The 12,230-nt window shown below is 36.2% G+C and overlaps 2 protein-coding genes across 2 annotated transcripts; both read left to right on the top strand.

The window, feature by feature from the left end:
- Positions 1 to 672: 672 nt before the first annotated feature.
- On the top strand, positions 673 to 2,919 carry LOC104908753 (uncharacterized). The gene is made up of 3 exons (XM_048645340.1): positions 673 to 2,256; positions 2,352 to 2,495; positions 2,581 to 2,919. Exons 1-3 carry the CDS (start codon positions 673 to 675, stop codon positions 2,917 to 2,919), a joined length of 2,067 nt encoding a protein of 688 aa, XP_048501297.1.
- A 15-nt stretch (positions 2,920 to 2,934) lies between these two features.
- LOC125498005 (uncharacterized) lies at positions 2,935 to 3,411 on the top strand. The gene has a single exon (XM_048645731.2). It carries the CDS (start codon positions 2,935 to 2,937, stop codon positions 3,409 to 3,411), a length of 477 nt encoding a protein of 158 aa, XP_048501688.2.
- The last annotated feature ends 8,819 nt before the right edge of the window (positions 3,412 to 12,230 follow it).

The following is a 12,230-nucleotide window of genomic DNA, read 5'->3' as shown; positions in this document are numbered from 1 at the left end:
GTATATGCCCTAAACAAGGTAAAAAACTGAAACTTTAACCTTTATACTATACTAATCTATGTATAAATTATTCAATTAAGTAATTAGAAGCTTGGTTAAGCAATTGCTTTTTCGTTTTTTATTGATTTTAAAATGTTGTTGATTGCGTTATGAAATTGGTAGAATCCTAATTTCAGTTTTGCCATTGCTAGAATGTCGAAATATCAAATTAGGCTTCAAGTTGGTGGGGATTTTGCTCAGAAGATTACTAAAGGGAGGAAGGTGGTTCAGTATGAGGGGGGGTTCAGTTACCTTAATTGTCAAGTAGAGAAAGAATTAATTAATTTGAGGTATTTATGGGGAATGGCAGAGAATGCATATGCTGCTAGTAGTATGAATTTGCCAAGTATATTGAAGTTTCATTTTTGTGAGAAGGGTAAAACATTAAGCAGTGGGTTAGTTGAATTGAGAAACCAAGAGTCCATTTCATTGTGGCTTGAAACTGTTGACAAAAGCCAAACTTTGAACTGCTTCTGCACAGTTGTTAACTCTCATAAACAAGAATAAATTTCAACCCAAAAAGCCACTCAACAAAAGCCCACTTTGAGACCCAATACAAGAAACAATCCAACTTCTTCTACCTGCTCTAAACCAGCCATAGTAAACCCTCCAACTCAAAATAGCCAAAAAAATATGAAGTTGGCCAAAGTTATTAAACTAGAACAAAGGAGAATCCCAAGGTTGAATCTGCCACCTAGAGATGTAGAAAATGACAATGATGTTTGGCCTATGACCAGAGAAGAGTTTGAGAGAGGACTACCAAAGGGACAAAAATCCACTCCTAGAGTTAAACACACTGCTAGGAAGAAGACAAGTTGTAGAGTGGAGAGTGGTGAAGAGGAATTAACAGAGGATAAACCTAAGAGAAAAGAAAAAGGTAAGCAAAAGCAGATTAAAGATGAGGGGAAGGTGAAAGGCAAGGTTGTTAGGAAGCCAAAGGCAAAGAAGAAGCTTTTTGTTAAGAGTGACAGTGAGGCAGATTCACTAAGTGAGAGTTCATCTGAATACACAAGCTTAGATGATATTGATTGGGTTGCTGGGGAAGAAGAAGTTGACTTGAAAGGTATTAAAAATGAAGAGTTGCAAACTAGGGGAAGAATTGCAAAGGATAATTTGTTGAAAGAAGTGAATGGTTCACTTCAGTTTCACAAGGGTGAAACAAGTTCAAAAAAGGAAAAACAGGTTGTGAAAGATGTTGCTGGGGAAGAAATCAGTTTGCAACCTGAGATTGAATATGATTCTGATGAGTTGAGGAGCATTGATGGTAGCAGTGATGATGAAGAAAGATGGCCACACTTTAATCCAGAGGTTGCTTTCAAGCATCCAATTGAGTTTCAGCCTGGTATGTTGTTTGACTCATCTGAAATTTTGAGAATAGCTATTCAGTGGCATGCTATACAAAATAGGTATGATTTTTACAGCCTTCACAATGATGGCACAAGAATTTCTCTTTATTGCAAAGATAGGTGTGATTGTGAATGGGATGTGAAAAAGACTAAGTTGAGAAAAGACCCTAAGTTGATAGCTTGTCCTCATAAGGGAAACTGGAAGTGTAATTTCAAAATTAATGCTAGGAAATTACCTAATAGTGGTACTTGGCAATTGAAATCTATGAACATGAAGCATGATTGTGTGAGAAAATCATTGACTAATAAGTTGACTAGTGAATACCTAGCAGAGAGATACATTGAGGATTTTAGAGCTGATCCTAATTGGAAGCTTAAGGCCTTTATTAACAAGGTTTTTAGGGACACTAGCATAGGGATTAAGTATACCAAGGCTTGGTATGCAAGGGCTAGATGTAAACTTATCATCTACGGGGATGCATCTAAACAATATGCCAAAGTGTGGGACTATGTGAATGCTCTTATCGAACATAATCCTGGTAGCAGTGCATATGTTATGGTTGATAGCATTGAGAGACCTCCCCTACTGTTTGTTAGAATGTATGTGTGCTTGAATGCTTGCAAGGAAGGGTTTAAGAAGGGATGTAGACCTGTTATTGGGATGGATGGGTGTCACCTCAAAGGAGCTTATCCTGGACAATGTTTGGTTGCTGTCGTAAAAGATGGAAATAACAACATATTCCCTTTTGCTTGGGCAATAGTTGAGGTGGAAAACAAAGATAGTTGGTGTTGGTTCATAGAATTGTTGTTGAAGGACATTGGTGGAGCTCCATTGGGTGAAGGATGGACCTTTATGTCTGATAGAGAAAAGGTATGATTTTAAAATACATTTGTATATTCTGTAGTTTATTTGTCAACTAAGTGAAGATATTAAATCAGTTTGTGATGGTGTTTTATACAATACAGGGACTGTTGGAGGCTTTTCCTTTGCTTGCACCAAAAGCAGAGCTCAGATTTTGTTTTAGGCACATCTGGGCAAATTTTAAACTGAGGTTCAGTGGGAGTATTTTCAAGTCCCTCTTTTGGAATGCAGCAAGGGCAACAACAGAGGTAATGTCAACAGAGGAATTTTTTCTTTGTTTCTCATTCATTAAATGGTATTTAAGTGTGGGACTAATCTATTAATTAATTTTAGTTTTTCTTTGAGGTTAACATGGAGAGCATCAAGTGTCTATCTGAAGAAGCTTATGAATACTTAGCTAACATTCCTCCACAACACTGGTCAAGGCACAAATTCTCCACCAATTGCAAATCCAACATGTTGGTGAACAATATGTGCGAGACATTCAATGCTGTCATAAAGGAGGCAAGAGACAAGCCAGTTCTAACCATGATGGAATGGTTAAGAAGGTATTTGATGAAGAGAAACTATGAGAAATGGCAAGGAGTTCAATCTTATGAAGGGAAAAACATGCCATATATTAAGAAGACTTTTGATGGAATGGAGGAAGAGTCAAGGAAATGTGTGTTGTAGATTAGTAGAGAAGATATGTATGAAGTTAGTCATAGGGGTGATCAGTTGAAAGTTGATTTGGCTTTGTGGACATGTACTTGTTATCACTGGCAGTTGACAGGCATCCCTTGTGTGCATGCATTTAGATGCATTTTGGAGAAGAATGCTGATCCAAATGACTATGTTGATGCAGCCTATAGTAGAGAGACATATTTACATGCATATAGCCAAGCCATCAACCCCATGCCTGGTGTTAATTACTGGAAAAAAATTGATCTACCCCATCCTCTACCACCAGTTCATAAGATTATGCCTGGGAGACCTAATTTGAAAAAGAGGAAAAAGGAAAAGGGGAAGAGGCTGAACAAAAAGCAAAGAAGGTTAAGATGGCAAAGTGCAAATGCAGCAATTGTGGTCAAGTGGGACACAATAAAAGGGGATGCAAAGCTACAACAGTTTCAGCAAATACAAAAGAAGTTGGGAGGCCTCCTAGCACTTCACAATGGGCAGTAGCCGAGAGGTCAAAAAAATCTATGAGAGCTAAGAACAAAAAGGTATTTATCTAGCTTGTGTTATGAGGTTTAATATGAAATTTCAGATTTTTTTACTAACACATATATGCTTTTTTTGTTATTTCAGCAAGTAGCAGACACCATCATAGGAAGCTCCTCCCAAGCAAGCTCTTCAACTGTGCATAACCCCCCTACAAGCAAGCAACCAAATATATCAAAGAAGCCACCACAGCCACAACAACCAGCAGCTAGGCCATCTACAGCACCTCCAAAACCACCAACAGCTCCTCCTGTCACCAGGCAATCTTCACTTCAGAAACAAGCAACATCATCTACACCTCAGTTCAGACCTAAGCTACCTCTCAAAGGCTCCAAGAAGAAACCAGTTTGAGATTTGTAGTGATTTGTGTTAGAATTTGTATTAGGATAACTGTATGCTTTGGATTTTTTTTGGTTTAAGCTGAATGATATCAATCTGTGAACATATGGATATTTTGATTTTTGCAATATGAATTTCTGATGTGGAAATATCAGCTTATGAATCATCTATTAGTGTGTGAACATGTTACAGTTTGTGTTTGGAAATTGGTGTTATTGAACTGATATATCAACAGGTATCAATTTCTGGTATGGTTAGTGCTTAGGTGTGTGAATGATGTAAGTCACAAACTGATATCAGTTTCTGATATGGAAAATCGCAAGTGTGTGAATATCAATTTCTGTTCAGTTTGTGTGTGATTATGAGTTTGGAAAACATATATCAGCTCATGAATGAATTTCTGTTTGATATATCAGTTCAATAACTTGACATATGGATGATGACATAGCTAAGATAAGTTCATGCTTCATTAAGAGTGAATGTCAAAATACATGATAATTCCACCATTACATAGCTATTCATTAAGGTTCATTTTTTTTTTCTAATACACCAACTACAACAATAAGCTTTCTCACTACTGGAAAGCAAACTAAAACCAAAAAAACTCCACCCTAAATTAGCTAATACAACCCTAATTGCATCTTATATTGCCCTAGCAGCTGCAATCACACAACATACTAACACACAAACAAACATAAATCCCTTGCATAATCCACCCTTCATTTGCTTTGGATTGGCTTTTTTCTTCAGCTTCAATTCACCCTTCAAAGTCTATACTTGACCTCCAAATTACCATAATCATTCACCAATGTCTTCGTTGTCTTGCAAACTGCTCACTTCATCTTCCAATGACCTAACTCTGCCCTCCAACAACCTCTTCTGCAGCATAAGTTTATTGATAAATAGCTTCTGCCATTCAGTTTGTCCCTCATCAATCCATCTAAAAAAACCGCAGCCCCTCCACTCCGTTTCATGCTCATAGAATTTGCAAGACATGAACCTTCGCCCGGGATTCTTCTCAGTCCAAGAAGTCCTCCTTGCAACAGGGAGAGTACAATGGCAAGTAATTGATTCCCTTTCAGCCATAACAAATTCCTAACAAGTTCATAAAGGTAGAATTTAAGTTCATAAAGGTAGAATTTAGAATTCATAAGAATACAAGAAAAGGCCCTAATTCCCCTAAATATATACATTAAAACCCTAGATTAGGTTTGTCAATGTTAGAGATTGCAAAGAAATTGCAAAGAACATACCTGAATTTTGAGCTTCAAGAGGAATCACAGTGGAATTGAAGTAAATATTTGCAAATTTGTTTAGATTAGGATAGTCAATGTTAGAGATATATATATATAGCTCAAAGTCGTGGAAAATTGGCGGGAAATTTAATAAAAAGCGTGTCAACAGGCGCCACTGTTAACGGAGTCACATTTTTCTGTTAAGAGGTGGGTATTTAAAAACGTTAAGATAAGTTGAGGTGGTTATTTAAACGCAAATGAAATTGGGGTGGTTATTTTGAAACAAGAGTATCTGACAGGTGGTTATTCACAATTTTTCCTATTTTAAAATACAATCTTTATATGTTCTTCATATATCTCTCCTCTCTAGTTTTTTTTTTTTTTTTTAGAAATTTGCCATAAATCACCTTTTATAGGCAACTTTTTTGTGAGAAATCATCTTTCGTAAATTTTTAGAAACAAAACCACTTTTTTAGAAACACCTTTGTTATAAGCCACCACTCGCTGGATTCCAAACATTGACTTAAAATTCCGAATGGTGACTATCACGCTCAAGGCACATGATGTCATTTAACATAATTTTCAACCCCTTTCTTCCCATTTCTTTCTCAATTCTTCACTCGATACGGGCTGAAATGGGAAGAAGAGCGAATAAATGGGTCGAAAATGGAGTTTAATGACCTCACATGCCTTGTGCATGATGGTTAACACCATAAATTTTAGGTCAATGGCTCTGTTTGGGGAAGCATTTTAACTACCTTAAATGATAAGGTGCTAACATATTTTAGGTGTTAAAATGAGTAGCAGTGTTTGGGGAGCACGCTAAAATGACTTAAATGATAAGTTAAAAAATTTACCTTTTCACAATCAGGTGACTGAAATTTTGGAAAATCTTTCCAAAATGTTGACAACAACTAATTTTGCTAAATTAATTTATCAACTTAATCAATTAATTTTGCCAAACAGTTAAACTAATCAGTTACCTTATCAGTTTCAGCACCTTATCAGTTTCACCTTTATCTTATCAGTTTCAGTTTATTTTCAGCTAGTAATGTCAAACAGAGCCAATATCTAGAATCCGACAAGCGATAACTTATAATAATAAAAAGTTTATAAAAATGGCGAGCTTGTGCCCAAAAATGTATAAAAGATGATTTATCACAAAAAATTACTTATAAAATATGGTTTCTGATAAATTTTCCTTTTAATTTTTAGAAGAACTCTCACTCTCACATTAAGACATTTTGAATACTATGGGTTACTCAAAAATCGTTATAATAGGCCAAGAAAATTTTAATTCTGTAAAGATTGTATTTTAAAATTTTTAATTCTATAAAGATTGTGTTTTAATACAATCATTATGATTTTAATTCTATAAAGATGTGCGAAGCAAGAAGATGAGAGATGTGTGAAGGAAGAAGATGAGAGACGAGAGATGAACAACGAAGAAGAATATGAGAGGTGTGGAAGGAAGAAAAGGCGTGAGAACTGAGAGTGAGAGGAAGGAGAGGGTGTAAATGAAATCAAAACGACGTCTAAGTGAGAAATTGAGGTTTAACCCTAGTAACTTTGAGACCTGTTGTTGTTTCTATTAAAAATCGCAACAATAGATTAATTGAAAAATACTATTTGAATCTATTGCTACGGTTTTGGGTGAGAACCGCATCAATAGATCTAGTCAAGCCGATCAAAACTTTTAAAAAATCCCCTTTGACATTTGTTGCTACTGTTTCCACCCAAAACAACAACAATAAGTTGATTTTCGATTTTTCCTTTTCTTTTGACGTGGTTTATTGTTGCATATGGGTAAATCCGCAGCAATTCAGCCGCAACAATAAGCAATTATGAGAGTTTTTCTCCCCTTTTTTGGTAGGTTGTTTTTCATCTATGTATGAGTTTTCTTGTTTTCATGGTGTTGATAATTTGAAAGATGATCCGAATGCATGAGGGTTTACATTTTTTTTCATCAATTCGTCAACAAGAATAATAATTATGTCACAAAATTATATTGTGAAGGTCTAAGTGGAAAGATACATAGACATTAAAGTACACTACTCGCGTCAATCTTGAAATGGTGAAGTTGGAGTTGTGCTCGAGTATGCTTGAAATTTAATTGGTTCCATTGTAAAAATTATTGTAACTTGCTAAATCTTGTACATTTCAAATATGAATTATCATTGTATGTGCTGCATGAGTTATTATTATTAATGTCTTTTTCATTCCCGTCTAAAAAAACTCTCACTCTCACCTTCTTGCATGGACATGGTCCACACTAATATTATTTTGGACCAAACTCACCTATATGACATAGTGACCTTTTTATCATATAATGGCCTATTAAAATATTAAGTTACACTAATATATTATTATCTAGCACAATGTCAGTTTATGTGGATACTCTCACCCTTTCTTACATTAGTTTACCATGACAAACTTTTCACTATATGACATAATAACCTTTGTTCTCACATAGTCACCGACTCACCATTATTTACAATTTATATCTACTTTTTATTATATAATGACCCTTTTTCTATCACATGTACTAATATTAGATCCACATTAATTGAGCGTGGATCAGGTCCATACAAATTTTTTACTCTAAAATTATACTTGAGTCCTACCATCTTCTCTTAGTGTTCATGTCCTTCACCATCCCGTCATCTGTAGTCTTATTTATTTCCCATTTCAGTATCCTTGTGTGTTAATTTCTCTATATTTCTTTTTCCCTACCTCTCCTTATTCTACTTCCCTTGTGCTCCGTTTGTTTGGAGAAAAAAAATTTAGGATGTGTTGTAAATAAACTGAAGAGAGAGAGAATCGTGTTGTATCTTATTCCATATAGTCCAGGGTATATATATACAATACAATAGTTAGGGTTTTACTTGGAGAACAAAACCCTAGAATATCCCGGATATATTAACGGGGTATAATGGGCATCCATATTATATTTCATAACACTCCCCCTTGGATGTCCATTATACAAAATAAAAGTTCTCTCTTAAAATAAAATATTTCCTAATGCGCGTAAGATGCTGCCTCATTAAAAATCTTACCAGGAAAACCCAGTGGGAAAAACCATGGTTAAGGGAAAAGAGTGCAGCACGCATCTACTCCCCTCATGATTACATAACTTGAGATCTTTGAGACGACGTAATCCAATACGGTAAACTAATTTCTTGAAAGTAGCGGTGGGAAGTGCCTTGGTAAATAGGTCTGCCAAATTTTCACTTGAACGAATCTGTAGAACCTGTACATCACCATTCTTCTGCAGTTCATGGGTGAAGAAAAATTTTGGTAAAATGTGTTTTGTTCTATCACCCTTGATGTATCCTTCCTTGAGTTGTGCAATGCATGCTGCATTATCCTCATACATAACTGTTGGAGCTTCTTTCCCTATAGAAATGCCACAATCTTCTCGTATATGTTGAATTTCGGACCTTAACCATACACATTCACGACTAGCTTCGTGGATAGCTAAAATCTCTGCATGGTTGGAAGAAGTGGCTGCAATGGTTTGCTTCATGGAACGCCAAGAAATGGCAGTACCACCACTTGTGAACACATATCCTGTTTGTGATCGAGCATTATGGGGGTCAGACAAATACCCTGCATCTTGGGTTGGTTAGAAAAAAATAAACCCATATCTTTCGTTCCTTGGAGGTAACGAAGTACATGTTTTATTCTATTCCAATGCCTTCGAGTTGGACATGAGCTAAACCTTGCTAGCAAGTTCACAGGAAATGATATGTCAGGTCTCGTATGGCTAGCAAGATACATCAATGCCCCTATTGCACTTAAGTATGGTACTTCAGGACCAAGGATTTCTTCATTGATTTCTCGAGGACGGAATGGGTCTTTATCAACATCAAGTGATCTTACAACCATTGGGCTACTCAACGGTTGTGCTTGATCCAAATAAAACCTTTTTAACACCTTTTCTGTATATGTTGTTTGATGCACAAGGATTCCATTCTTTAGATGCTCAATTTGTAGCCCCAAGCAAAATTTTGTCTTTTCAAGATATTTCATCTCAAATTCTTTCTTCAAATATTCCACTGTGTGTGAAATCTCTTCAGGGGTCCCAATAATATTTAAATCATCAACATACACTGCAATTATTACAAATCCTGCCTCAAATTTCTTTATAAAAATGCATGGACTGAAGGGTCATTCTTATAGCCTTCACTTAATAAGTACTCACTGAGGCGATTATACCACATACGCCCTGATTGCTTCAATCCATAAAGAGATCTGTTTAATTTTATGCAGTAATGTTCTCGAGAATTAGAATTTGTTGCTTCTGGCAGTTTAAATCCTTCTGGGACTTTCATATAAATGTCATTGTCCAGTGGCCCATATAAGTAGGATGTGACTACATCCATTAAACGTAAATCAAGTCCTTCTCTTATTGCCAGACTAATAAGAAATCTAAAAGTAGTTGCGCCCACCACAGGGGAGTATGTTTCTTCATAATCAATTCCAGGTCTTTGTGAGAATCCTTGTGCAACTAAACGTGCTTTGTATCTCACAATTTCACCATCTTCATTCTTCTTTCGCACAAAGACCCATTTATGTCCCACTGGTTTTACACCTTTAGGTGTACGAACTACTGGTCCAAATACTTCTCTCTTTGCAAGAGATTTTAATTCTGCCTCAATTGCTTCCTTCCATTTTGGCCAATCATTGCTTTGTGCACACTCTTCAATAGACTTTGGTTCATGATCCTCATTTTCTTCCATAACATCAACTGCTACATTGCATGCAAAAATTTCATCGACGTCGATTTGATTTCGGTTCCATTTTATTCCAGACATGACATAATCAGTTGAGATCTCTTCATTGTCAGGTACCTGAATTTCTTCCTTTGCCATGTCTAAAGTCTCTCCTGGAGATCCTTTAGAATTCTTTGTTTCCTCGGTCTGGCCATTATCAATTCCTACTCCTTTTCTTTTCCGAGGATTCTTATCTTTGGAACCAATAGGTCTACCACGCACGCTTCAAGCGTGCTGTAGACTCAATAGCAGTTTGATGTTTTCCTTCTGGGACATCAATTTTGATGGGAGCATTCACAGCTGGTATATGCGACTTGGTTACTCTATTTGGGTCAGTAAATGCGTCTGGCAATCGATTTGCTAAGCTTTGTAAATGAATTATCTTTTGGACTTCTAATTCACATTGTTTATTACGAGGATCAAGATGAGATAATGATAATTCATTCCAACTGATTTCCTTCTCCAGCTGTTTATTCTCTCCCCTAATGTTGGAAAAACTGACTCATTAAAGTGACAGTCTGCAAATCGAGCCTTAAATAGATTCCCTGTGGATGGCTCTAGATATTGAATTATTGATGGAGATTCATATCCAACATATATTCCTAACCTCCTTTGAGGGCCCATCTTAGAACGATGTGGTGGAGCAATTGGAACATATACAGCACACATCCAAAAACTTTTAGATGGAAAATATTTGGTTCCTGACCAAATTCAATTTTGATGGGGAGAACTTTTGATTACTCGTTGGCCTGATGCGAATTAATGCTGCTGCATGTAATATAGCATGTCCCCAAGCAGAGATTGGGAGTTTGGACTTCATAAGTAGTGGTCTAGCAATCAACTGGAGACGCTTTATTAATGATTCAGCTAGACCATTTTGTGTGTGAACATGTGCTACAGGATGTTCAACACTTATCCCAATAGACATGAATAATCATCAAAGGCTTGAGAAGTGAATTCACCAGCATTATCAAGGCGGATTGCCTTCATAGGGAAATCTGGAAAATGTGCTCGTAATCTAATCAATTGAGCAAGTAGTCTCGCAAACGCCAGGTTGCGAGTTGATACAAGGATACATGTGACCATCTACTCGATGCGTCAATTAAAACCATAAAATATCTAAATGTTCCACATGGTGGGTGAATTGGCCCACAAATATCTCCCTGTATACGTTCCAAAAAATTGATAGATTCAAAATCTATTTTGGTTGGTGAAGGTCGTATTATCAACTTGCCTTGTGAGCAAGCAGCACATGAGAAATCATTAGGAAGAATCTTCTGGTTCTTCAATGAATGTCCACATGAATTTTCAATTATTTTTCGCATCATTATTGAACCAGGGTGGCCCAACCGGTCATGCCAAATAGTGAAATTATCTGCAAACTTCCTGTTTACTATGACATATGTTTCAATTGTATTGATTTTAGTATAGTACAGACCAGTGGAAAATGCAGGTAATTTCTCCAAAATATTCTTAGTGCCTTGGGTAATACTCGTGATATGAAGGTATTCAACATTTCCTTCACTTATTGTCTCAATATGATATCCATTATGGCGAATATCTTTAAAGCTCAATAAATTTCTTTGAGATTTGGGAGAATATAGTGCATCAATGATTTCAAATTTCGTTCCCATAGGCAATAATATATTTGCTCTTCCGGAGCCTTCAATTATCTTTGTACTACCTGATATAGTACTCACACTAGTTTCTTTCATTGTCAAATAAGAGAAATATCTCTTGCTTTTTAGTATGGTATGAGTAGTTGCACTGTCTGCTAGGCATAAATCTTCACCATTCATTGCTAACTGAACTTGAGGGGTATTCATATTCTTCAAATAAATGAAATAACAATAATATATAAGAATAACTAAATAACCAAAATTTAACAATGTCATATAAAATCATAGTACTAACAAATAAAATCTAAAATAAAATAACATAATCCAAACAAAAATCCATAGTAATAACTTAATAAACGAAAACGAAGTTTTATTCTTTAAAAGACCATAATCTAATCTAAGGATTAATTATTCCCTTCAGGGGTGGTGAAGAAATCAGCAACTTCCAGGTGAGTTGTATTGCCACAATAAAGTCACCTTCGCCATCTTCGTACACAAGATTTGTTTCTACTTTCTTTCCCTTTTGCTTCAATGATTGTTGATAGAGGTCAACCAAGTGTTTTGGTGTACGACACGTACGAGACCAATGACCTTTTCCTCCACATCTGTAACATACATTGGTCACGTTCTCATTTTTATCTTTCTCTTGTTTGTTATCATCTTTATTGTCCCCCTTCTGGTGGGAATATGAATTCTGGAAAGAACCACCTCGGCCTCGACCTCGACCATATTCGTATCCACCTCCACGACCTCGACCATGTCCATATCCATATCCATGTCCACGTCCACGTCCACGTCCACGTCCACGTCCT

Source organism: Beta vulgaris, chromosome 5, assembly GCF_026745355.1.
Source record: "Beta vulgaris subsp. vulgaris cultivar EL10 chromosome 5, EL10.2, whole genome shotgun sequence".
Classification (NCBI taxonomy): Eukaryota; Viridiplantae; Streptophyta; class Magnoliopsida; order Caryophyllales; family Amaranthaceae; genus Beta; species Beta vulgaris.
This window is presented reverse-complemented; position numbering and strand designations above follow the sequence as displayed.

Coding starts and splice junctions, on each gene's coding strand:
- LOC104908753 (XM_048645340.1), top strand. CDS start 673: ATGAAGTTGGCCAAAGTTATTAAACTAGAACAAAGGAGAATCCCAAGG. Junction 2,257..2,351: donor TTATGTCTGATAGAGAAAAG/GTATGATTTTAA, acceptor TATACAATACAG/GGACTGTTGGAGGCTTTTCC. Junction 2,496..2,580: donor CAGCAAGGGCAACAACAGAG/GTAATGTCAACA, acceptor AATTAATTTTAG/TTTTTCTTTGAGGTTAACAT.
- LOC125498005 (XM_048645731.2), top strand. CDS start 2,935: ATGTATGAAGTTAGTCATAGGGGTGATCAGTTGAAAGTTGATTTGGCT.